A 27,512-nucleotide genomic window follows, 5' to 3' on the forward strand; every position below is an offset into this window, starting at 1 on the left:
GGTACTATCTCGCCGATGGCATCTACCCGAAGTGGCCTACCTTCGTGAAGACGTGCAGTGGGTCTGCGAACCCAAAGCAGGCTCTTTTTGCGCAGAAGCAGGAGGCTGCTCGCAAGGATGTGGAGAGGGCGTTCGGGGTTCTCCAAGCGCGCTTCAACATCATCAAAGCCCCGGCTCGTACGTGGTTCATGGAGAACATGGTCGACATCATGTATACGTGCATAATCTTGCACAACATGATTGTCCAAGACGAAGGACCCGAGGCGGGAAATTGGTTCGACCCCGAATCCCCCGGAAGCTCAACCGCAAGTAGTCCGCCTCGAAGTGGAGCGCATCCGTCTATACAAGAACGGTTATCTATTCGTGCAAGGACACGCGACTCTAGCGCCCACACCCAACTCCAACATGATCTAATTGAGCACATTTGGGCAAACTTTGGCGGATGAAATTATTAAAATTGTGTACTTTTATTTTTTTATGATTTTAATTGTGTGCTTTTTATTTTTTTAAGTTTAAGTTGTAACTTTGTTTTAATGTTGTGTGTTTTTTAATAAAATGTGTTTGTTTTTTTAATTGAATTGAGTTGAAATTAAAAAAAAATGAAATTGAATGAATAGTAATTTAAGGAACGGTTAAGGAACGAGGGTTGCAGGTTCCGTTCCTTAGTTAAGGAATGGAGTAAAAAAGTACAGTGGGGCCCTCAAATAGTGGTTTAAGGAACGGTTAAGGAACGGTATAGGAACAGCGTTGTGGATGGCCTTATAAATCATCATAATATCGTCATTATTGAGTTTGGTTACATTATTTGTTATTAGGCAATGATTGGGCTGGAGCGACCTAATCCACTACATTATGCATCCTCAATATGTAATTAAGTACTTTGACAATTGTTATAAAAATTGAGTATACTATAATACAGTCCCATGCACCATATAAATATAACTGCGTGTTTCGTCATGCACAATTTAGTTATATTTGAGGTGTCTATTTAGACATTATTGCACACGTACCCTACTTAATTAATTCAACTTCTTTTCTTTTTCAATGATAAACAAATTCCGAATATTTTTAGTTAAGTAGAACTCTGAATAATATATCCAAATAATGATCACATGTAGATTGTTTTTCTGGCACATTCGTATCAGTTATAGATTAGACAGTTGTTTTTGGTTTTATGGTGTCATATTATATAAAGATAATATATTCGATCGACCATTTCAAAATTGACTACTTTCGTTCGATTTTTTTACTTTATAGTTTGTGATAGTTATTCATCCATATAAAACCGAAGAATATTATTGCATTTTTAAAATGTGCACACTCAAGGAGCATGGGCGGACTTGGAGATAAGCATTAGCAAGGGCTATATTTTCAAAATATAGTTTAAAAATATTTTTTAAGTAATTTATATGATTAATAAGGGCTTTAATATAAATATAGATATAAAATAGGAATAAATTATAAAAAATTATGAAAGAAAAATGTTAAAAAAATAATTCATTAAGAGCATCCGCAATGGCGGCCGTCCCGGCGGACGTCCGCCATTAGGCGAGAGAGGCACGGATACGGACGTCCGCTGCGGACACCGGAGTTCCGTGGCGTTCCCGGGACGTCCGTGCGGACGTCCGCCATTGCGTTGACGACGACGGACGTCCCGATTTTTTATTTTATTTTTTATTTTTTTAAAAAACTCTATATATGTTAGGGAGATTTTTAAGGAGTTTCGAACATTGTAAATCAGTCATTCGATTATCAGAAATTATATTTCCGGATGAATTTTCTACAGAACAACTTTAATGGAAATAAAAAATTTCCAAGCTGGCCTGGGGCTCTGCCCCTTGGACCCCGCAACTCGGGGGCGCTGCCCCCGAACCCCCGTCTTTCAAACAAGCGTGCACTCCGCACTTCCAAACTTATATGATGTCTCTTATGACAATATTGATCAATCAAGTTAATCCAATGACACTAAAATAACCATCAATATATACGGTTCGTTGAACTATGTATTTTTGTTTTAACTATGCATTTTATTTTAAAATTATGTATGTTTTTTTAATGATTATGTAACTTTTCTTTTAAATAAAGTGGTTGTATTTTCTCCGTATTCGTGTCAAAATTTTAATTCCGTAAATTGTTTAATTTGGTGAATTTGTGAATTTTTATTATTGTGGGAAGTTCGTCGAGATGTCCGCCACTATGCAGTGGGAAGTTCTTATGACATGACATGAGGTGTTTTCGGGTTATAAAAGTTCAGCCCTAACCCTAAAAGCTCGGGTTTCGGGCTAGCCCATCGGGTTAATCGGGTTGCTATTGATAAAATTAACATGCGATCAATCCAATAAATAATGGTGAAAATTAGTTATATTTATAAAATGTAAAATATTTAATTATGATAAATTTGAGATATATGCGTAAACTCAAATATTAACATGATCAAATACTAATATTTGAGATTTATGCCACATAAAACATAAACATCAAGAAATTTTAAAGCATGTTTAGAAATTTAAATATATTTTTTTAGTGAATTTGAAGTTTCTAATTCATTTATCTATTATTATATTAATAAAAACTTGATATATAATTTATATATTTAATATATAAAATGGAAAGTTATTTTTTCAGTAATCTGTATTATAAAATAATCAATGAAGTGTCAAATTAGAGTCAAACAAATAGAACAATATAAATTTTATCGGGTTTTCGGGCCAGCCCATCGGGTTTTCGGGTCTGGCCCTAACGGGTTGCGGGTTAATCGGGTGCGGGCTAATCGGGCTGTAATTTTATCGGGCTGGAAATTTTCAGCCCTAACCCTATAAATTTGGCGGGCTATTCGGGTCAGCCCACGAATTGCGGGCTAAATTGACATCCCTATCCGCGGGGATGTCCGCCGGGACATCCGCACCAGTGTGAATGCCCTAAGGGCTACAGCCCTACCTTTCTCTACGTGAGTCCGCCCATATCAAGGAGTATATAAGATGATTCGATTTTCCAATTAATTAACGATGAAATATTTTACAAACTAAAATGTACTTCATTAAATTTATTTACTACTCTAACTCTCTTACCATTTATATTTGGAAATATCAAAATATCTATTGGACCGTTAATGCCATCATATTCCACATTCATCACTGTGTTGTATTGGGATTTTCGAAAGAAAAAACATAACCATATTGGTAAAACTAAAATGTTAATTTTGACTATGATATAGTAGTACTTTGTTCGTGATTAGAATTAAATAGTGTGAATTGACTTCTATAAATAGAGTTATTGGGTCAGGAGATCTCAATTAGCTGAGTTTTCCTTCTCAAATATAGATTGAATTAAGCATTAGTATCCATAATCTTTATTCAAAAGCTACAGTTATATATGAGGTGATATTTGGATGGAAATTGGATACGATGGTCAACTAATAAAATTTTACTCTACTTGATTATTCTGTTATAGACTCCATAAGTACTAAGAAGCTAGATATACAAATAATGATAATCTTCTGTTTATATGCATTTGAAATAATTGTAGATAAATATAAATATAAATATAAATATAAATATAAATATAAATATAAATATAAATATAAATATAAATATAAATATAAATATAAATATAAATATAAATATAAATAATACGAAAGACAAAACACATAAATAGGGAGTACTACTATTTATAAGTAAAATAAATCGAGTAAATAGATTGATGTTTCCGCAAAAATGGTCGGCTTGACGTAAAAACAAGACGAGAGTGGCAGTAGTGAGACAGGGAGTGGAGATAGCAATTCCGCATGACTAATGGCATAATATATACTGTAAATAATGAATGAAAAATATTCCATTCCAAATCCTCTCTATAGTTTTAACACCGGAGGCGCACCGTAGCATAGAATTCGCACAGATCCACCTGCATTTGCGCGCAAGTTAGCCACCCCTGAACACCAAAATCACCACTGTCATCATCATCTTCTCCTTCTGTTTTCCACCTGCGTAAAAAGAGTATTAAAATGCAGCAATAGTTGTGATTGTGATAGCTGTTGCCGCATAATAATTGGGTTGGCGCTACCTCCTCCTCCTCCTCCTCCTCCTTCTCCTTCTTCTTCATTTCTTTTTTAGTAGTAATACCTAATTTTTCCAATTTTCTCCCGTTTCTTTAAATTAATGAAATTAAACAACTAGACGCAAACAAAAAAGTTTGTTTTCATCCGCGGGGTTGGTAGTTGTGTGTTCATTTGCGTTGAATTTAGCTTCAAATCTGTTAACGGCAGAGAGAGAAGTGGAAATGGTGGAGCATAGTCTCTTTTTGGCTTCTCCTTTTAACAACACATGTAAAGGAGACAGTGAGAGAAGGAGCCTTGATGCTGCTGCGCTTTTTCCTTTTTAGCTGTGAAAGCTAATATTCTCTACCTTGCTTCTTCTTGAGGACTGTAAAGCTCAAGCCTTTAGACCATTATTTTTTCCAAGGGTTTCTTTTGCCTTTTTCTCCTTTGCTCTGTTTGCCTTCTGCACATTGTTGAGTGGTGGTGGTGGTGGGAAGAAATATTAGAAAGGGAAGCGTTTAATCAGTGGTGAAAATGATGACTGCTGCGTTTGGGAGTGATTCCATCAGTTTCCATACAAGCAATACTTGTAATACTCTGCTCAAAGAACTTCAGGTTTCTCTCTCTCTGTCTCCCACACACACACACACACACACACACGGCGTTGAAAATGTTGAATTTTGACATCTTAAGTGCAATTTCCCTTTTTGGTTTTCTTGAGTAGTTTTCATGATTTCTGTTTAACTTTTTCACTTTGATTTTTTCTTCTTTCTTTTTCCATTTGTTAAATTTTATAGGATAAGGGTGGAAATCTATGTATGTACTATCATGTGTGGATATGTAATTTATTACTAGTAGTACTTCATAAATTTTTCTGCATTCCTTTTTTCCCCTTCCAAGTTTTATCTTGAAGATTTTCCTCTCCAGTAAGCCTCTGTTTCTTCAGTCTCAAGGAGAAAGATTAATTTTTTATCGATAGTTTCTCTGTTAAAGTTTATAATTTGTAAAGTATATGATGTCAAATATGTTCCTGTATATAACCTGAGTTTTCTAATGATAAAGAAAAGATGTAGTACTATTTCATAGTATCTCCTTGTTTGAATATCACAATATTTTTGTTTCCTTAGGTAAGACTGTGATGATGGTAATAGAGTGTGATTTACTTAGTGGTTTTGTTATTGTTTTGATGAACAGCAACTATGGACTGAAATTGGGGAGACTCAATCTGATAAAGACCGCATGTTAATGGAGCTTGAAAGAGAGTGTTTGGAGGTATACAGAAGAAAGGTTGATGAGGCCGCAAATGCCAAGGCTTGCCTTCATCAATCTATTGCTTCCCTGGAAGCTGAGGTTGCAATGCTTATTGCAACTCTCGTGGAAATCAACATTAATTTGCCGGTAATGAAGCGGGTTTAGCACTTAAAACAATCAGCACTGCCATTTTGCATACTTTATTCTTTAATCCGACCTTCCGTTTCTTCCTTCCACTGAAATATTATTATAGAACATATCGTGCAAGAATGCGTAATAAGTACCTTTCTACTTTCACTTCCAAATTCGGCAAAGCTATAGTGATGGTTTGAATCACATGATTATGAGTGAAGCTGTACTACGCGCCCAATTCTTGTCAAATGGACTGAGCTGAGTAAAACAACATAAAGCAGTACAAAATCAATGTTTATCAAAGCTTTGAAAATTTCTCCTACTTGTTTTTGCTTATTAAATGAAGTTTTCTATATATTATTACGAGTGGCCCGTAGTTTGTAATTGGCTGAATGACAACTCCCTGATTCTGTATTCTTGTGGCGCTATATAAAACATTATGGTGTATTGCATTACACTGCATCTGCAATAATCTTATATTCTATTCTGTCCTGGTTATGCTATCTGTGTTATCTAGGCTATTTATTTACTGAGCTTTTCAGCTCCTTGTTGCATTGCTGAAAATTGCATTAAGAGACCAAAGTTAGAACCATTCATTATTATTAATATCAACTCGATTTCCATTATAAACGTTTGATTGGTTATATAATATTGATGGGGTGATATTTTCCAAACCAACAGGTGCAGTCTGACAAGAAAGCCCAATCTTTGAAAGGGAAACTAGCCTCAGTCAGACCGTTAGCGGAAGACCTAAAACTAAAGAAGGAGGAAAGAATGAAACAATTTGCAGATATCAAGTCACAAATTGAGAAAATTAGCGGCGAGATCTCTGGTTATGGCAGTACTGCCAGTTCCATAAGCGCCTTGACTATGGAAGAACAAGACTTGTCAGTGAGAAAACTCACGGAACATCAATCAAAACTTCGTGTTCTTCAGAAAGAGAAGGTAGACGGGTGCATTAAACATGAAAATTCATGCAAAGAGTATATTCTGTATTGTGCATCCACTATTTCTGCATCTTTCCAGTCTTTATAATGAACTATAGCATGGAAACTTTATATGGCCTTATTATTTAATTTGGAAGTGCTTTATTCACAGTTTGAACTACTGTTTTTGCTGAAGGATACTGTAGAAGTCCCAAAATTGATTTGAGTACCCATTAGTTGCAACGGATATTTTGCTCGACTCTGGTTTTAAAACTACTCTTCTTCTTCTTCTTGGCAGTCTGAGCGTCTCCAGAAAGTCATGGATTATGTTAACGAAGTCCATACTTTGTGTGGTATCCTTAGTATAGATTTTAGCCAAACTGTGAGTGATATTCACCCAAGCTTGCATGGTTCAAGTATGGGGCTTGTTACGAATATCAGCGACAGCACATTGGAGGGACTTGATCAAGCTGTCCTTAAGTTGAAAACGGAGAAAAAGTTCCGTCTTCAAAAGGTATTTGGACTCTCATAGTCTTTTGTCTGAATATTTTATTTTCTTGCTCATTAAGAACTATGGTTGCTGCAGTTGAAAGATGTTTCCGGGTCTCTCTTTGAACTCTGGAACTTGATGGACACATCGAAAGAAGACAAGGCTAGCTTACTGAGAATTACTTCTGTCCTTGGTTTGTCAGAATCAGAAATTGTGCAACCAGGCGCTCTTTCGCCGGAGATAGTTCAGCAGGTACAGAAGCAGTATGAACTGCCCAACTGTGCGGCTTCTTTCCAGCAACGTTAGTTGATTATTTGGAATGTCATCTTTGACAGGTATCGGCAGAGGTTGAGAGGCTCACAAAACTAAAAACAAGTAGGTTGAAGGAACTTGTGCTGAAGAAGAGGTCGGAGTTGGAAGATATTTGTTGTAAAATTCATATTCAACCAGATCAAAGCACAGCTGCTGAAAAAACCAGTGCATTGATTGATTCAGGTGATTAATCTGTTTCGTTAAGTACTTCTTGTCTCTCGTCCTCCCCCCCCCCCCCACAGTCTTGTTGATTCTTAGTGAAGTTAATGGGTGCAACTCGATCGTACTGCAGGCTTGGTGGATCCAAGTGAGCTCTTAGCTAACATCGAGGCACAAATATGTAGAGTCAAAGACGAAGCTTTAAGCCGCAAAGAAATAATGGAAAAGATAGACCGGTGGCTTTCTGCATGTGATGAGGAAAAGTGGCTTGAAGATTATAACCTTGTAAGCTGCCATATCATGTTTAGGATATATTCAAAACAGATATTGGAGTTCTGTCACTACCAATTTATCATTTCTTTTTATTGATCTTCCAGGATCACAATCGTTACAGTGCTGGAAGAGGTGCACATATAAACCTTAAGCGTGCAGAGCGAGCAAGGATCATGATAAATAAGATTCCAGGTACTTTGTCTGACCCGTTGATGATATCTTTCCTTATCTTAGCTGATCGTATTTCTGGGGTTAATGAGATAAAATTTGCAGCTGTGGTTGATAATCTAATTAGCAGGACTCTTGCATGGGAGAAGGAGAAACAGAAGCTGTTTCTTTATGATGGAGTGAGTGATTTAAAATCTTTCAGTATATTGCAAGTGTTTTAGTGTTTTGCTCATTTATTCTGCCTGTAATATGCAGGTGCGTTTGGTGTCAATTTTGGAGGACTACAAACAAGCCAGACGACTCAAGGAAGAGGAGAAGAGGAGAGCTCGGGTAATTAAGATTAGATTATCTTTGTGAAATTCTTTGTTGATAACATGGTAAAGAAATAAAAGAACATTTTGTGTTGGCTTGGTGGTAGAGTGCTTAATGCGCCTTATGTTTCCTGAACAATATGCTTGTAAGGAAAACAATCGAGCGATGATTTTCAATGGTTCTCATGTTCTTTTGCCCATCTACCTTTTCTCAATTTAGGATCAGAAGAAACTGCAAGATATGCTACATACTGAGATAGAATCTATATATGGGTCTAAGCCAATTCCCAGGAGAAGCAACAGCTTCAGGAATCAAAACGGCCATCGAGCATATGGGAATGGATCGGTGACACCCTCGCCTCGTCGCAACTCAGTTGGTGCTGCAACTCCCGAGCTCCTTACACCACGTTCATATTCAGGACGCCAAAACGGCTATTTCAAGGAAATGAGAAGGCTCTCCACTGCACCTCTGAACTTTGTTGCTATACCCAAAGAAGATACCATCTCATTTTCCTCTATTGGTGGCTCGGAGCCTGAGTCCCCTCCTCAAGTCTGAAGTATGTAGACATTACTGATCACTGTCTTGGTAGTTCTTGAGAAGTATCAGCTCATGTCTCATTTTGTTGTGCAGATGATGCGGTGGAATCGACAGGGGCTTGTCAATATAGGTGATGCACATCATCGTTTTAGCGTGTATTTAACTTGCATCTTGCTGATTTATGGAAGTATGGGGTAGCATAGTATAGTGTTGTTTATTATATACTAGGAAATAGCTAATTGGAAATACTAGTGTATCGTGCTGTCGAATTAGGAGGGAGTTTTATGTTTATTGACGTCGGTTTGCTTGTATATAGGGCTTTCGGTTGTGGCCTGAGTTCTATTTTTTAGAGTATTCTGTTTGCGTTTTGGATTATTGGTGATTGCTTTGAAAGGTTCAAATATGCAATACTCGATAGTCTATTCACATATTTTGAAATACTAGTGTAGAATTAACTGCCTTTATCTACACTAACGAAACTGGATGTGGAATCAGTCTTCTTTTTTTTTGGTTTGACCATAGGTGTTCCGAAATCGCCTTCGGCAGAATTGGATTAAGCCTGCTCGACCGGGCTTGCGGATTAAGGCCGAAAGTCTCTCAGCGGGTGGTGGGGTTTGAACCCGTGACCTCAAGGTCACCACAGCAGCACAGTTGGCGCCAACTGCGCTACAACCCGTTGGTGGAATCCATCTTTTTATGCTCATACGTGGACACAAAACAAACCCCAACTACTTAATGTTTATTTCCTTTTCAAAAATAGCAACTTTTGAAACTGACATCAATTTTTTAATGTACAATTGTTTAAAGTAATAGATATAAAAAAAAACTGAATTCATGTTAGAAATCAAGTGTACTAAAATTGTATTGATCACAAGAATACACGTATGAGGGAGAGACAATGAACACGTTAATTAATTGAAACATGGGGTACTTTTTAAATGTTAATGAATTATCTATATCAATTATCATGTTTGCCACCAAACCTCCAAATCCCTTTAAATATATTAATCATCTAATAGGGTATAAATATATTCACAATAGATGTATACACAAACGTTTAAAATGAAACCATATTATACCTGTAATCTAATTATAAATTTATAAATCATAATTAATTTTTATGACTCGAGGCCAGGGCGTGGAAATGGAGTTTAAATCTTAGATCTCAGTTAGTCACTATTTACAGAGCTTGATGTCCCCTTGGGCTTGGCTGAGTAAATCCTAATTATGGATTAGTAAACAAAAAATACTATACTCCAATTATAAAAAAATAACGCATTCAGCTCTATTGGAAAGTAATAATGGCGATTTTCCATAATTAGATAATGGTACGAGATACGAGGCGGGAGATCGGATAACAAAAATAATGGCATTTCGACGTGGCATGTTCCCATTGTGTGAAGCAGAATATTTACTGATTGCGAAACTAAAATTAGAATTTTATGTTTGGAGAAGAAGTCATGGGTGTGAGCATGGAGATGAATAAAATGGATAAAAACACGAAGGATTATCATTATCCTAGAATAAGAATAGTGAAACACACAAAAATGGAGGCTTGGTTCCTCATCATCGTCTCACTCTGCGTCGCCGCCCTACTCAAATCCACACTCGCCCTTTTATCGCCGCGCACCAAGCGCCTCCCGCCCGGCCCTCCAGCGCTCCCCCTCATCGGCAACCTCATCTGGCTCCGCAAGCCCATCTCCGACCTCGAGCAAGTCCTCCGCCGCCTCAAGCCCCGCTATGGCCCCATCATCACCGTCAAAATCGCCCACCGCTTCTTCGTCTTCGTCAACGGCCACTCCATCGCCCACCAGGCCCTCGTCCAGCACGGCGCGCTCTTCGCCGACCGCCCCGCCCCCCCTGCCACCAGCACCTACCTCAACGCGCCTCGGAAAACCATCAGCGCCTCCTCCTACGGCCCCACGTGGCGCCTCCTCCGCCGCAACCTCACGCAGGAGATCCTCCACCCCTCCCGCGTCAGAGGATACTCCGCGTCGCGCCGATGGGTGCTGTCTCTCCTCATGGATCGCATCCGCGCCGCCGCCAAGTCGGAATACTCCGTTAAACTGGTTGATCACTTCCAATACGCCATGTTCTGTCTCCTCGTGCTGCTGTGTTTTGGGGATAAGCTGAAGGAGGATCAAATCAAGGAGATCGAAGCGAGTCAGCGTAAAATCCTCGTGAATTTCCAGAGATTCAACGTTCTCAATTTCTGGCCGCGGCTAGGGCGCATCATTTTCCGCAAGCGATGGCAGCTGCTGTTTGAGCTCCGCAACGAGCAGGATAGAATCCTGATTCCTCTCATCAGAGCGAGAATTGAATCGAAGAAAGCGAAGAAGACGAACGAGGAGGAAGATGAATTGGTGGCGTATGTCGACACACTAGCGGATCTAATTCTACCGGAAGAGAACAGAAAGCTTCACGAGGAGGAAATCGTCAGCTTATGTAGCGAATTTCTCACAGCCGGCACCGATACAACATCAACAGCACTGCAATGGATCATGGCGAATCTAGTGAAGCAGCAGGAGATTCAGGAGAAAGTGTACCGGGAGATAATCGGCGTGGTGAAGGGAGAGGTGGTTGAGGAGGAGGATCTGCAGAGGATGCCCTACCTTAAGGCGGTGGTGCTGGAGGCGCTGCGGCGGCATCCGCCAGGGCACTTTGTGCTACCGCACAGGGTGAAGGAGGAGGTGGAGCTGGAGGGGCACAGAATCCCCAAGGATACGTATGTGAATTTCATGGTGGCGGACATGAATTGGGACGCGAAAGTGTGGGAGGAGCCGATGGAGTTCAAGCCGGAGAGGTTTGTGGCAGCGTGCGAGGGGGAAGGGTTCGACGTGACGGGCAGCAGAGAGATAAAGATGATGCCATTTGGGGCAGGGAGGAGAGTGTGCCCAGGATTCACGGTGGCGCTACTGCATCTGGAGTATTTCGTTGCGAATTTCATACGCAGTTTCAAGTGGGAAGCAGATGGTGAAGTGGATCTTACTGAGAAGCAGGAGTTCACCATTGTCATGAAAAATCCACTGCGTGCACGCATCACTCCCAGAAACTAAGCAAATATGCTTATTTATTTCTATTTTACCTTTGCAGTAGGGTATTTATAGCACTAGTTTTATTTCTATTGAGTATTAAGAAACCACATTTCTTGAAAAGAAAAGCAATCAAATCTATAAAAAACTTGTGTAATGAGGTCATGTAATAATACATCAAAGTTGGTCTTTTCTTAAGTATGTTTTGTCTAAAACGTTGAAGAAAAGTAAGTCTTGTCATTCCAACTTGAGTGCCGCAAAGGACTCCGCCACATCCATTGCAGTTTCAATGCGCGATGCATCACTCCCCTGACATCATGCCACAAGCCACAATCAGATTGCAACTATATGCAACAAAACATAATGCTTGTTGTTTTCTACAATACTACTACTTCGATTTCATCCGTCCCAAGCTGGTTGCACTATTATTTTGGCAAGGAATTAAAGAATTGATGTTTAAAAATTAAGTGGAGAGAGAATAAAGTAGCTTGGGGCGGGGAGTACAATTCTTGACGCATTCAAAAAATGTACTGTAGTTAAAGATTGCTCATGCATCATATTGGTCTCTATATTTGATTTATTTTAATCATAATAAGGGGTGATCAAATGGGGCTTTACTCACCTGCCCTTGAGCAAGGCCTCCTTTTCCTCCACCTCCTTTTCCACTTATCAACTCCAAAACCTTCTTCAACCATTCCGTAACGTTTAACTCCTTGTACTTGCCATCTTTCTCTGGTACACCAGCACAAACAAAAGCCTTGTTCACTGTTTCGTCTTTGCTAAAGACCATCACTGCAATCCCCTATAATAAACACAAGTAAATCATATTAAGAGAACCATGTGTCATGAACAAGTAGGAAGTGGTTGATAATTTGGGAAATAGGAAGTAGCTCATAATTTAAGTAGAAAGGCGCTGAGAACCTTCTGCTCCATGACTTTGACAACTGCCTCACGAATGGCAGTAGTATCAGAACCAACATCAACAAGTGAAATGCAGTAGTTCTTTCCATTCGATGAAGCACCTTCAGCTGTTTGTATGGCTGCTTCAATGGCTTTCCGCACGTGTTCTTCAGCTATCTTCTTTTTGGCTTTAATGACTTGGCTCTGACAAAAACACAGTTTTCTGTTCATTTTCTTTATCCCACTAGATAGGCACATACACACTTGACAGAGAACAGGATTAACCAAGTGACTATCAGAAAATAAAAACAATACTCCCTCGGTCCCACATTACTTGAGGCATTTCTTTTCGACACGGGATTTAAGAAAGTTATGTTTAGTGAGTTAAATAAAGTAGATGAGAGAATAAAGTAAAAGAAAGAAGAGAGGGTAAAGTAAAAGAAAGAATAAAATATGTGAGATTATATGTTTTGTTTTCAGTCAAAAAAGGAAAGAAGAGTGGGTAAAGTAAATGACTCAAATAACTTGGAACAACCCAAAAAGGAATATGACTCAAGTAACCTGGGACGGAGGAGTATATTTTAGAATCACAAATTCATCATCTAGTGAGTGACTTGCATTGATTTTCAAATGCAGATGGAAACACCCTGCACATACGCTACCTAAATTCGTTTCTCAAACAATTTAATGCTTCACAGGTCACTGTGGACAAGTAAGATTTATGCTAGAGCAATAACATATAACTCCACTAATACATAGCAGAGTTCGGGCTGAGAAGTACCTGAAGCACAGAAATTTTTGCCTTGAGATCCGCTTTTGTTGCAGAAGGGACGGATGCTCCTTCCAGACGACTATTCAAGGATGTTACTTTCTGAGAAGTAATTAAAACAAAGGTCAGCTCAATAGCTCATAATATCAAAAGTAGGACATAGAAGATATTCATTTAGTAATGAAAAGGAAATCATGTCTTCAAGAACATGCCACTTTTGCAGACAGGTTAGAGTGTTAATTAAAACTATAAGATAGGGCAGGTGGAATTGAAGGAAAGTATGATTGCATGTCAAAGTTTCAGGCACTAAGACAGACAAGGGAAGTAGTTATCCAAAAATTCCACACATAGCAATCGAAACAAATTTTTGAATCTAAAACCCAAGAACCTGCTCCAGAATGCTTCCTTCAGTCTTAGATGCTTCATTTATTTCTAGTTCAAGTGATGATGCCAGCTCAAAAGCTTTGAAAGCATAATCCAATGTGACTGCTGTAATTCTACGAATTCCTTTAGCAATTCCTTCCTCGGATAAGAGTGCGAATGCTTTCGCTTCCCTTGTATTTGATATATGTGTACCTAACCAAGCATGTCGACTTTATTAACCCATAAAAAAACCATGTAAGAGTTTATCAAAGTCCTTTATTTACCTCCACATAACTCAGCAGATATTGATAACCATTCCTCACTTTCAGGATTTGCAAGTAAATCCTCCACTTTGCGACCGACTGATACAATCCGAACAGGATCAGGATACACCTACAAACAAACGAGAAAAAATTAAGAAAGAATGATGAAAAACAAAACGTAAATGGCCAGAAAATTCAGGCAAAATGCTATGAGATGATCTTCAAGAATAAAGATCTTCCTAGCTCTTACCTCCCCAAAAACAGCTCTTAGACCATTCACACGTTTAGCATCAGCAAGCTTGGTTTCCTTTGCAAAAACATCCAGTTCAGCCTTAATCTGCTCATTCACAATGGACTCGATTTTTCTTAGTTCCTCCGGCTTCACAGGCTTCCCTGTATTACATTGTGGGCGAATCAGATACCTAATATAGGGAATGGAAAAATGTAATCTGGAGAAACTAAACAGGTAAGCTGACCATGAGAAAAGTCATATCTCAGCTTCTCAGGAAGAACTATGGATCCTTTCTGGTCGACATGGTTACCAAGTACCTCCTGCATTTATGACAATGTTTTGAAGGCCAATCTCAAATATAAACAGAACCCATGTAGAGAGCAAGTTTCTGTTCTAGCCTTACCCTTAGCGCAAAATTCAACATGTGTGTGCAGGTATGATTGGGAGCAATCAATGTTCGTCTATCATAGTCAACCTGCTCAGCCCCAACAAGAAAATTACTTAAAGGCAATCAAAAAGTACCTAATTTGTGTGCATTTGAACAATCATGATTAAATCCTTACACATCAAATAATATATCACCTTACAAACCACTTTATCGCCGATGTAAAGCCTGCCAGTCTTTCCTCTAAAAGAACCAATATGAATAACAAACCCACCATAAATCTGAACATTGCTCACTTCGAAAGCTCCATCAGGGCCTTCAATTATTCCTGTATCATGTATCTGCAAGACAATACGGAGTGTCAAGTGAATACAGAACTGTGCTCCAAACCCATGGGTGACTTCGCATTTGCACAAAAAAAAGCCAAGGATAATTATGAAAGATAAAAAGAAGAGAATTATAATTGCCGAGCACAAATGGAAAACCCACTAAATCCACGCAAGAAAACTCTACCGAAGGATAATAAATGTTCATATTTGTGTTTTGCAGACCATTTCAGGAAATCTTGCATTCTAGTCTAACATAGTTAAAGCAACTACAGTTCATCCAAACAAACTTCAGTCTATGATCCACTCATCCATCAATCTTCAGTAACCAGTAACATAAATACAATGAGCTTAATGTAATTATTTTAACTAGGAAAATGGGACTAACTTTCTTTAAAGGCAAATTTAAAAGACAATTTGACAGTTAGGTAATAATCTTCCACCATAAAATTGAAAAATGTACTGGACATATTTAGCTTCTGGACAAATAACCACATAACAAGCTGACACTATGAAAAGGTAAAAATAAATAAATAAGTGCTATATGTGACAAACGAGATAAAATCCACAACAGATTGACTTAGATGTTTACCTGGCCACCTTGCTCAGCATAGAAACTAGTAGTCTCAAGGATCAAGCCAACTTCTTCACCAGGGACAACACTTTCAAGGAATTCACTCCCAGTGTAAACGGCTTTAATCGCACTTGTATGGTCCTAAAAATTAGAAAGGAAAAAAATACAGCTCCAAAATGAATTATATATGGCCACAAAACAAAATGATACCAAGATTATTATGTAGGGATTGGGGAAGTAGCAGAGACACAAACTGAAAAGCCAATTTTGACTTATACAGTTATACAAAGTAGTGACTAGCAAGAATGATTTAGTGCAGCTAATTGAAATGGCTACAAACCAGAAACCAACTAAATTTGAATGAGTCATCCGTAGCAGAAACCCCTTTCTTGTGCAATGAGGCAGTAGCATCGGCATCCATGGCAATAACAGCACCAGCTTGCTAGAAAATGAACAGATAACTTTTAGCATAACCATATTCAGAGGGAACATAAACTTTAGACTATCAACTTCAAGATACTTCTTTCAGTGCATCAATATCAAGATTTATTCTCTAAATTTGCTTATGATAATTAATTAGTCTTACAGCAAGAACATACTTTCAACTTCGAGAACTTTGATTGTGAGTTTCTTAACGAATCAATAGAGTATATCCTTGAAGAAGAAGCAATTATCTATTTATTTTATGTAGTGTGCATTATCACCTTATTCTGTGCACTCCTTGACCTTTCCCGTGCTTTATTCATAGCTAGATTAAAGCCTTCCGAATCCACTGTCAAGCCTCGTTCTTCGGCCATCAGCTGATAGACATAAGTTTTTGGTCACAATCAAAAGAACAAAATCATTAACACACAGAAACCTAAAGAGGCAATCACCTGCGTTAAATCCAATGGAAATCCATAGGTATCCCACAAGTCAAATGCATCCTGCAAATTGCAAATAAATAGAACCTTGCCGTTAGAGGCTAAAAACCAGTTTCCTGATTGCAGCTAAGGCTAGTAGACCAAATGTATTATATAGTAGACATTTGCAGGATACCAGTATACCACAGCTTCACAGATGCAAATTTCAGCTTTTCAATTATATCTGTACACAGGATTATTGAGAATCAAGAAACTTGGGGCAAGAGCACAAAAATGACCCATGTGGAGGTAGTCCCCTAATCGATGAGAACACAAAAGAAAGTCAATAAGTTTTCAACAACCCTTCTATGCATTGACACGGAGAGTAAAAATATAATTCCAAATCTCCTTGATTAAGTGAGGAAAAGAAAACCTAAAAAGAATTGAAAATAATTCTTAGGATTAAAGGAACATACTCCGTCTGACCCAAAAAAATAGTCCCCCTTTGCCCTTTAGGTCCGTCCACTTCTATTTTTGGAAACTTTTTCACCACGCATTGGTCCAACTATCCACTTCAACTACTTTTTATCTTTCCCTCTCCTACTTTACCAATTCCCCATTAAAACTTGTGTTGTCCCTAAAGTCTATTTTTAGGGGGCAGGGGGAGTACTAAAAAATCACAGACTCACAGTATGTGTTGCTCGAACACAGTCGCAGCATATGATTGATATATACAACCACATACTCATAGTGGGTTAAATGGTTGCTGACTTGCTGCACATGGGAGAATGAATACCAGGAAATCTGTTTACAACTTAGGGACTACACTTATTACTCTTGATAAGTGATTCTTTTCATGTATCAGGAATTACATCTAATAAATATGGAGTTCCATGCAAGGGCTCCAGCCAATCACAAAAACAAATCTTTTGCCTCTGACAAAACATGTATTCAATTATTCATGTTCCTCTACTCAATCAATTAGGTCATGAAAATATAGCAGTCTGCTTTCTAACTCTAGACATTGAACAACAAAAGAAGACTCTTTCGGGTGACGATAGAGTGCTGATTTAGCCATATAAAAATATGCAGAAATGACCTTCACACAAGAAAGCTAGGCAAAAGAACCAAATTACTATAACAGGATAGAGATGAATGACAACAAAACTGGCTAATCACTTGCCTGTCCACTAAGTGTTTTCCCTTGGACTTCTTGAGCAGCCTTCTTAAATTTCTCAATTCCCTGTTGAAGAAGCAGACCAATGTATTAGAATAGATTCATTATTTCTATTAGACGATCTAAACTCAGTATTTAAACATAAACTATGTCAGTAGTAGAAGATGGCTAGAGAGCCAAGCCATATGTTTGAGAATTGAAGCTGATATAACCCAAATAAACAGGTCAAGACATAGATCGGTTGTCAGCAAATAAAACTGAAAAGCTGCAAACTGGCCAGCCAATGACCAAAATGAGAAGGATAATAAAAGAAGATAAAGGAAATTAATGAACATACTTTAGTCAAAGTCCTGCCAAAGCTGGCCTCTTCATCCGCAATGATTTCCCTAATCTTAACGGCATGTTCTTTCAGCTCTGGAAAAACATCACTCATGACATCCACCACTACTTGCACCAGCCTTTTCACATAACAATATATTAGAATGAGAAGTAATAAACAACCTTGATTCTCCATTATGCAACAAAATATGTAAAATATACGAATAAGGAAATGGGAGGGGGCATATAGTGAAATACCATGACAACCGATAAGTAAAGTACAGAATACAAAGGATATATTAGGAGAAAGAAAAACAAAACAAAACAAAATTGAACAATTTGGTAGATGTGTACCCATTGAAAAAGCCTGGCTGGGCTTTCAGGACTTCAGTACCATATCTGACAGCTCGTCGAAGGATGCGCCTCAACACATATTCCCGTCCATCATTACCTGCAGATCAGTATATCAGCTTATCACACCATCTAAAAAGATTCTCATGACTATCATAACCTAGCAACTATATACTGACATTCCTCAAACTAGTTCGGAAATTCAGATGCTAAGAGTTCAGAACTATGGTATTGCAGGAAATATGAATAAAAAATACAGAATGTCTCAAGCAAGACAAATTACAAATTTCGAACTAGCCACATCAAAAATCGTGATTACAGACATTAGTACTTCACCTGGGCAAGAACCATCAGCAATGGCGAACGAAATCGTTCTAATGTGGTCAGAGACCACCCTGTAGGCCATGTCAACCGTGTCTAGGTCATCAGATCCAACTTTCCCAGAGTATGGGTGGGCTTTAGTAGCCTAAAAGGATTAGAAATTACTTAGTGAACACAAATACCAAACAAATGGATGTTCAAGTAAAAGAATAAAGGAGAATGGGAGCAAAATCCCTTATTATTTTCGGCCATGTCTTTAACGTATCAGAACATATTTCACAAGCTTTAACGATTAAAACATGAAAAACTTCTTAACTATCTAAAATGATTCTTCAGACTGAAAAAGGTTAAATATACCAAGACTAGGATATTCCAATTTACCTGTTGTATTGCATCAAATATAGGCATGAATATATCAGTGTCGTAATTGCTCATCTTATTTTGAAGAATAGAAGTTAATCTTTCAAAACCCATCCCAGTGTCAACATGTTTCGCCGGTAGAGATTTCAGTACTCCATCAGCTTCCCTGTTAAACTGTGATGTGCGATCAATTCAGTTGCTAAAACCATACCAAATAAATACTCCTTCCCCACCCATAGAAAAGAATAAATAACTACCTGAATAAACACAAGATTCCATATTTCAATTACTGTAGGGTCATCATTGTTCACAAAGGATGCAGCATCACGTCCGCCAATCCTATCAAAATGGATTTCAGTACAGGGTCCGCATGGCCCAGTATCCCCCATCTCCCAAAAGTTATCCTATTATTACAAAGTAGCATAAAATAAGGAAATTCAGTGAATATACATATTAGAAATCATTTAGCCTGCCAAATTAACTAAATGCAAAGTAGAGCATTAAATATACAAAGATATATACAATAGGCACATGAATGAAACATTAGCCTCTGTTCATTTCTTGATTTTTTTCTATTGTCTAGCTATCTTAGTGTTGTCCTCCAAATGCAGACATGTCCATGCTGTTGGATCCACTTCATGCATCCATTTATGCCACTCTTTCCGATCATGGCATGACAGTTTACATCAATATAGCTATGAGTTGAACTCAGAGACACATAGATAGATACAGCTGTATATGCATGAACACTTATAAATAAGTAAAGTCATGCATGGTGCAGACAAAGTGAAGGAACAAGGGAAGATATCATACTTTACAACCAAAAGGCAAGACACGGTTGGGAGGAAGAACTTGGAGCCACTTATCCCTCGCTTCAAAGTCAGCAGGAAGACCAAGTTTCTCATCACCACCAAAATAGGTCGCATAAATTCTATCCGCAGGCAACTTATATACCTGTTTCGGAGTACAACAAATCAAATTTAAAGTGAAACCAATAAAATACCGAACATGAGAACAATATTCATCTCGGCAGATAGAAAACTAGCCTTGGTAAGAAGCTCCCAAGCCCATTCAATGGCCTCATTCTTGAAATAGTCCCCGAAAGACCAATTGCCAAGCATCTCGAAGAAGGTGTGGTGGTAGGTATCCTTGCCCACATCATCAAGATCATTATGCTTGCCGCCAGCACGAATACACTTCTGAGTGTTGCAAGCACGCTTGAGTTTGCTCAAGTCCGTATTAGGGTCGACCGTGCCCAGGAAGATTGGCTTGAACTGATTCATACCTAACCAATACAATCAATTAATCAAACACACTCCGGCAACAAATGAAATTCCTTCGGATCAAATATAGCTACTCCACTTCAAATTCAGCATTAGGTTTTCAATTAACACCAATTGTAGAAAGCACGCATATTCGAGAAGCGAGAATTTACCGGCATTAGCAAATAGAAGAGTGGGATCATTATGCGGAACAACAGGGCTCGATATCCAATTGATGTGAGATTTGTCCTCGAAGAATTTGATGAATGTTTCCCTAACTTTCTTCGCCGGCCACTCGATTTCAGTAGCCTGAGACCCCATAGAAGGCGTTGATGATGACGCTTCTGCCGAAATAATACCGGTACAGGTGCTGTAGAAGTGAGCCGGAAGGGAGAGCGCGAGACTCGGGAGTGTGGCAGTAGCAGCCGGCGGCAGATGAGAGCGAGGTGATGGCGGCGGAAGTTTGAGAGCTCTGCGGGCCAAAGAGGAAATGCTCCAACTGCTACCTTTGATGGTGTAAACCCTCATCCATTCCCTTATTTTGCCATCCTCAACTATATTTATGTATTTTGTAACCTTTTTTTTTCTTTTTCCTTTTCCTTTTCCTTTTCCTTTTCCTTTTCCTTTTTAAGTAGTGCAATGTTATTGAATTGCCGAATATTGCGCTATTCGTGATTTATCGATTACAAATTACAAGTTATAAAGCTTGGCCTGAAAAAATAAATCTTCTAGTACAGTACAATTTTCCTAAATAAATTATGTTAAGCAATTATGGTTGTTGATTTGGTGTGTATGACGCGCGAATATTTAAAAATACTACAAGACGAAAACTATATAAGTAAAAAAAATAGAAGACGAAAACTATTCAACTAAAAAAAATAAGTTTATAGGAGACGAAGACTATACTACAAGTATGCTAGTGGGCTCCAACCTCCAAGAACGCAATGTGACATGGAATCTGTTCAGATTCCAGATTCTATTTTAATGAGTCAGTGGATTCGATCCCAATTGGAGTCTTGTATGAGTTCATAAAGAATATATGTCCATTCAAAATAAAATGTTTTTGTTTCTAGATTATTTCATTAAATATGATATAAGTACTTTCTAAAAAAATAATTTTATTTTTATTTTTAACTTTTTTATTTTACTTTTCTTTACATAACTCAGAAAATAGTATTATAGAAAATCTCATGCCTAAAAATAAATATTTCATATTTTATGGGACGGAAGAAGTATATTAGGTGGCGTTCACTAGATTAGACACAATAATATAAAAATATAATATAGAATAAAATTAAATACTACAATAGTTATTTAGTCACATGGTGAGATGAATAATCTTCTTAAGTGCTTGTTTGGTAGCCTAGATAAGGCTAAGATATACTCCGATGAGTTATCAAAGCTTATTTGAATATTTGGTAGATGAGATGTTAGGTAGTAAAGCCTATCTCGGCCTGCTGAGGCTCGAAGTGAATTAGTTCAAAATGGTTGATTATTTAACCGGCCCTTTGAGTCAGATAACATATCCATCATCCAGATATGATAGGAAATGACTAAAACACACTGCTCTTCCTATTGAATTTGACGTGAAAGTGAAATTTGATCTACGATTTTAGGGCTTTTCTCCAACGATTTTAGGGCTTCACTGTCACGACCGCACTTTCTAAGGATAGAAAGCTCGGTTTACAGTGACCAGGGGAGGGTGAAAGAAGCGGGGAAGAACGGAGAAAAAACTTTAGGACAACTGAACATAAACTTTGGATAACTGAAAATAACTTAAAATGTATCAGAATGCGAACATATTACAACAAACTAGGAATATTATTAATTCGGACTAACAAAACTGAAAATGAACTAGACATTTGCGGAAGCGTTCAAGAGTGAATGACACCGTGTATGGAGACACGATGCATTCAAGTACTATTCTATCGAAGGATCTTTGCCGTCTATGCTCAACACCGCCCATCGTCATCACTGCTCAACCTGCACATTTATAAAACATATACAGGGCTGAGTACTTGGTGTACTCAGTGGACACATGCCGAAATATATTTTACTGAAAAGGAACTGGTTTTGTCAAGCCACTACTGAGTGAGCTCGGGGTTTTAACTTAAAAGACCTGAGGACACTAAAAGCATTTACTATGTAAAAATCTGTGATTGCGATCTATTTTCCTAGAACTAATGCCATATCTGAAACTGTGTGAATTAAGAATGTATGAGCTCATCTCACTTACAGACCTGAATTCGCTTAAACTGAACTAGTCTAGAGTGATGTCGCCCTTGCTAGACAAACAGACAGGCAAAGTTCAAAACGAAACTTGGCAAGACAAAACATACTGATAACTTAAATAATTGAAAGCATACATACTGGGAACGTAAATAACTGAGAGCATAAATACTTGGAACATAAATAACTGAAAGCATATTATATCTTAAATACTCTCCTTAAAAACTGTACTGTAAATAGAAAGCCCACAATTATATGTATGATAGGAAAGCCCACAATAAAATCTTAAGTAGAAAGCTTGCACATAATACATTGGATAAGAAAGCCCATGTAATATCATTTCACAATAGCACCTTTCATAAAACTTGTACTTCAAACATAAAGCCCACAATAACAGTGTAGGTTAGAAAGCCCACATAAAATCTTAAGTAGAAAGCTTGCACATAATACTTTGGATAAGAAAGCTCACCTCATTCGCTTAAACTCCTTTACTTGAATATTCCTTACTCCGACTTTACTCGCAGAGGTAGCCTTTTGAAAGCAAACAACACACTAATAAGAAATGAGAAATTCTTATACTTATAGGAATGCATGCCCCTAATTTATTCTCTTATCCTTCATTCACTTCTAGGAAATTTTTAAAAACTTGCATATTAATTAAATCAGGAAATTTAATTAATAACACTTCTTTATTAAACTTAATTATTTCGGGAAGGACTATTTTAAATTTTCGTGAACTTTGGACATCGTCCCTTTCGTTCGATATTTCGCGGGCGCTCCAAAAATAAAATAGCACCTCATTTTAAATTTCCTTGGCCCATCCTCTTCCCCTGCTTCCTTTATTTACCTTGGCCCAGTACACATTCACAATTCAGCCCAACATTAGTTAAATCATTTGGCCCAAATACATAAACTCCCTCAATTCTATCAGATCTCTCTTTGTCTTCCAATCAAAATTCCCAAACTCCCTAATTTACTTCTCTCTCAATCAGCAGCGACGCTGCCTCCTCCCAATCGTCGGCGCTCCGTCGCCGGTTTCACCATCGCCTCCTTGCTGTCTCTCTTCTATCCCAACTTTTTCTCCCCAGTTCATATTCATAGAAACCTCCTCAAAATGAGAAATCCAATATCTCTCCTTCAATTCCCTAATTCTCTGTACTCATCTTCAAAACTTAAATCCCGAACTCAAAATTCACCATTTCACTCAACTGCAAAATTCTCCAAAATCAAAACACAGACACCACCGTTGGGGTTTTTCTTTTTTTGTTCTAAACTAGAACTTAGATTCCGTGTTTGTTCTAGACTTTTTTTTTGTTCCGGGTTTGGGAGAGACGCATGACCCTCATGCGTCTCCTTTTAATGAGACGCATGAGGATTATGCGTCTTTCATAGAGACGCATGAGGGACATGCGTCTCTCATTTTTTTCAAATTTTTTTGAACGACGCATGACCGTCATGCGTCTCTAATACATACACTGAGTAATGATTGCTATTTTTTGGAGAGATATATTGTATGAATATTGTAATACGCAAGGTCTACAAGCCTAGTAAAATGATGATGTGATGTTTGTGTTGTTGGTGGAGATATTACATATACTCATTACGCACGATTTTGTGATGGCAGTGCTGAACGATGGGAGTCCAACCAAGGAAAACAGCTTCATCTATGTATTAATAATGCTACTAGCCTACTTTTCCACTTTCTCACTTTCCCACTTTTCACGCCACTTTTCCCACTTTTCACGCTGCTATTTCCACTTTTCCACTTTTCACACTAGCTCCACTTTTCAAACTAGCATGAATAATAATGCTACTGCAGTGTATGTATTAGAGACGCATGACCCTCATGCGTCTCTCCCTAAGACGCATGACGGTCATGCGTCGTTCAAAAAAAATTGAAAAAATGAGAGACGCATGTCCCTCATGCGTCTCTATGAAAGACGCATAATCCTCATGCGTCTCATTAAAAGGAGACGCATGAGGGTCATGTGTCTCTCCCAAACCCAGAACAAAAAAAAAAGTCTAGAACAAACACGGAATTTAAGTTCTAGTTTAGAACAAAAAAAGAAAAAACCCCACCACCGTTTCTCTCTTTCGGTAATCGCCGCTGCCGGCGAATCCGTAGCACCGCCTCCGCTGTCAGACACGGCTGATGCTCCTGATCGAACTGCTGCTGCTGCCCGGTTGCGCAGCGTAATCCCTCCGTCGCTGCTCGCCGCTTGCGAAGATAGCTCCAGCTCGCCCTCTGTCGTCTCTCCGTCCGTTCTCGCAAGTGTCGTTGCTGCCCCTGTGGCCTTGCCTTCGCGGTGGTCGTTGGGGCAGCCCTTCGGCTCTAAAGCTAAGTTCTTTTACTCCTTTCTCACTTAGTTAATTTGTTGAGACTTGGGCATTAGCTAGTTCACAGTGGTGCATTATTTGGTCTCTGTTTCATTCGAATGCTATGGTATTGAACTCTACAATTCCTGTGTTCTTGAGCATCTATTGTTTTAAGTATTCAAGCTATATGTGGGATTTCTAACGTGATGCAAAGGGTGGTGTTGGGAGATTACCTTAGCTTGGGTGAATCCTTGGGGGCTGCTCTCTTGCTGCCACTGCTTCTTTTTCCCTGCTCCCCTTTCCACTCCTTGCTGACTTTCGAAACTTAAAGGGTGTAGGAGTGTGGTGAAAAGGATTTGTGTATGACAAGGGAAATTGATTGGAGCTGTGCACATATATATATACTGAATCCTGGAGTTCGTGGGATTTGGTCTGCTTTAATCTCTGCCAAAGAGGGATAATGTCCCCTTGGTCTTTGTTGGCTGTTTCTGGTATGGTACTGCCCTTTCTTGACTTCCTACTAGCTGTTGTGACAGCCTTTTTGTAGAGTGTACTCGTGGCTTTATTGGAGCTGATTTGGTATCTTGTTGAAGAAGGCACTCTTTTACTATGACTTTGTTAGAGCATCCACAATAGTTCCTGGACAAGCAATAGCCAAGTCACAAACTCCTCTGCCACATCAGCAGCACTAAATTCCTCCTGCCACATTAGCAGGACAAACAACTGGACAAGCAATAACTCAGCCATAGCCCAGCCACATCATCAGCACTAAAAACAAATAATTAAACAATCACACAAAATACGGAATTAAATTTACGACACATATACGGGAAAATTCAATAATAACATTAAAATTTTAAAAAGTACATTAATTAAAAAAAGTCAAATAAAAAAAATACATTACTTAAAAAAAATCCTAATCCACGCACGAGCCCCCCGCCTTCGCCGCCGCCTCACTCCTCGCCGCTATCCGGGACCCCCAAATCTGCGGCATCTGAGCCCGCGTCAGAGCCCCCCACCCGTGCCGCGCCGGAATTCAAATCCTCTCGCATACTCACGAGAACGGCGTGAAAAAACTCTTCCCCTCGGGGTCAGTTGCATTCTTCCATTGATCTATGATCTTGATCATCTGAGCCCGCGCTTGTTGACGCGCCAAGAAGACGAGATCGGCTGTAGAGCTGCCAACAGGGGGTATGTCGACTGGACCTCTTGGGACCTCTGGCGATCGCGTTGCGCCCGCCTTTGACCAACCGGACGAGTGCGGCGAGTAAACACGGGAGAGGACGGGGTTTCCTGAGCATCTTCGGGGAGTGATAGGCTAGTTTTCGTCACTCGGAAACGATCACTTTTTTGCACTTATTAGTTGAATATTTGCATGAAAAAGATGCTTTTTGGCAGGAAATGAATGGAATGGTCCGACTAGCATGCTAATGGAATGGATTCTAGATTACATGCAAAAGTAGAGGCAAATTGGATGCAAAGTCAGTAGTTTGAGAAGGGAGGAATCCACAAGACACAAACTGCCCAGTTTGATGGATTGGCCAGTGTCCGAGCAATGTTGACAGCTCTTCAAAGTCGCATTTCAAAGCTAAATTGACGATTTTTTGTGCTACCAACTCCCACTTGCGACACTTTTGAAGGCAAAAGAAGCCAACTACCATCATGAGGAGTGGATAAGATTTCTACATCAGATTGGTTGGAAGAAGGGCAACTAAAACAACAAAACTTATCTTTTGGACAACTTTTCAACCACTTTTGAACCACCCCACTCTTTAGCTAGCTTTAGTTAGTTTTATTTTCTCTCTCTAAGCTTAGTTTTCTCTCATCCTTGAAGCAAATTTCGAACCATAGGCAGCCATTGCCACTTTTGCTCACCATGGGGTGAAGCTTGTAGTTGTGTAGTGTTTTAATGCTTTGAATGATCTAGTTCCTTGTTGTACTCATTTTCCAAAATCTTAACTCTCTAGTTAAGGTTGTTGGGCTGATATTAAAGAGCTTTTGGTGTATTTAATTATCTAAGTGTTTAGCATTTATGTTTGGTTGTTGATGTTCTTGCTTGTTTCGTTCAAAAACCTTATTTTCAAGTTTGCTATTTTAGGTTTGTGTAAAGCTACTTTCTTGAGGTGTATTTCTCTGTTTATTTAAGTTATCTAAGCATTTTAGGAGTCAATTGGTTTAGCCACTTTTAAGGTCACTTTCCTAGTTTCTAGCTTTCTTTAGGAGTTAACACTTAGTTTATCTTCCTTAGATTTTTAGCTTAGTTCCTCTTGCTTTCGGAACTCAGGAATATTCATGCATGTTGTTGCTTAGTTCTTGTTTTCGCCAAGGGCAAAAATTTCTCGCTGTTGCTCTGTTTTTCTGATAACTTGCCCAGTTTATCAACTTGCCCAGTCTGCATTCCAGTTTAAATGCTTTCTTTTACTTTCATGTTATTTTCACTTTTAGTTCCCAATCTTAGCTTAAGTGTTATTAGCATTTAGTAGTTTAGTTCCCACCCCCAATTTAAAGCGTGGCGGCTCGCCAAACTCTTAAGTGTGGAAATACATAACGGATGCAACCGTTCCTCGTGGGTTCGACACCCTAACTTACCATATGCTAATTAATAGTATTTTGGAAAGTGGGAACTTATAAATCTTGTTGAATAGGAAGGGGCGCGCGCCTACGACACGCGTGTAAAATTCCTTCCTCTCAAATGGCGCCGTTGCCGGGGAACGGTGTTGTTGTCTTGTTATGTATTCCTACACTTATTGTATATGGTTTTTGACTTGTTTTTTGTTGTTGTTTTTCTTTTTTCTCTTTATTTTATTTTTAGTTTATGAGCAAGTCCTCTTCTCCAAGGCTGCTGTTCGTTATTGAGATCGAGAAGACGACGAAGAGGCTGCGCAAGGAAGCACGTTTG

At 38.7% G+C, this 27,512-nt stretch overlaps 3 protein-coding genes across 4 annotated transcripts; 2 read left to right on the forward strand and 1 right to left on the reverse strand.

Annotated features, from left to right (window-relative positions):
* The first annotated feature begins 3,820 nt into the window (after nt 1-3,820).
* On the forward strand, nt 3,821-9,437 carry LOC121794615 (65-kDa microtubule-associated protein 6-like). 2 transcript variants are annotated; one of them, XM_042192863.1, is made up of 13 exons: nt 3,821-4,648; nt 5,228-5,431; nt 6,098-6,361; nt 6,641-6,856; nt 6,929-7,084; nt 7,168-7,327; nt 7,437-7,588; nt 7,681-7,768; nt 7,850-7,923; nt 8,000-8,074; nt 8,276-8,612; nt 8,687-8,723; nt 9,116-9,437. In XM_042192863.1, exons 1-11 carry the CDS (start codon nt 4,568-4,570, stop codon nt 8,609-8,611), a joined length of 1,806 nt encoding a protein of 601 aa, XP_042048797.1. In that variant the 5' UTR covers nt 3,821-4,567; the 3' UTR covers nt 8,612; nt 8,687-8,723; nt 9,116-9,437. The 2 variants fall into 2 exon arrangements, with proteins under 2 accessions (XP_042048797.1, XP_042048796.1); XM_042192862.1 differs by lacking the exon at nt 9,116-9,437 and having other exon boundaries at nt 8,687-9,021.
* Nucleotides 9,438-10,052: 615 nt separating this feature from the next.
* LOC121794618 (cytochrome P450 89A2-like) lies at nt 10,053-11,823 on the forward strand. The gene has a single exon (XM_042192865.1). The coding sequence runs from the start codon at nt 10,054-10,056 to the stop codon at nt 11,647-11,649; it is 1,596 nt and encodes a 531-aa protein (XP_042048799.1). The 5' UTR covers nt 10,053; the 3' UTR covers nt 11,650-11,823.
* On the reverse strand, nt 11,738-20,612 carry LOC121794616 (alanine--tRNA ligase-like). Its single transcript, XM_042192864.1, has 23 exons — nt 20,242-20,612; nt 19,853-20,091; nt 19,620-19,760; nt 19,064-19,210; nt 18,828-18,980; nt 18,462-18,591; nt 18,129-18,225; nt 17,794-17,914; nt 17,463-17,522; nt 16,313-16,363; nt 16,142-16,237; nt 15,778-15,879; nt 15,456-15,578; nt 14,735-14,878; nt 14,556-14,627; nt 14,397-14,472; nt 14,171-14,313; nt 13,942-14,050; nt 13,683-13,870; nt 13,307-13,396; nt 12,547-12,729; nt 12,248-12,427; nt 11,738-11,934 (listed from the first exon to the last, which is right to left on the reverse strand). Exons 1-23 carry the CDS (start codon nt 20,594-20,596, stop codon nt 11,863-11,865), a joined length of 3,072 nt encoding a protein of 1,023 aa, XP_042048798.1. The 5' UTR covers nt 20,597-20,612; the 3' UTR covers nt 11,738-11,862.
* Nucleotides 20,613-27,512: the final 6,900 nt, after the last annotated feature.

Source organism: Salvia splendens, chromosome 3 (assembly GCF_004379255.2).
Source record: "Salvia splendens isolate huo1 chromosome 3, SspV2, whole genome shotgun sequence".
NCBI lineage: Eukaryota > Viridiplantae > Streptophyta > Magnoliopsida > Lamiales > Lamiaceae > Salvia > Salvia splendens.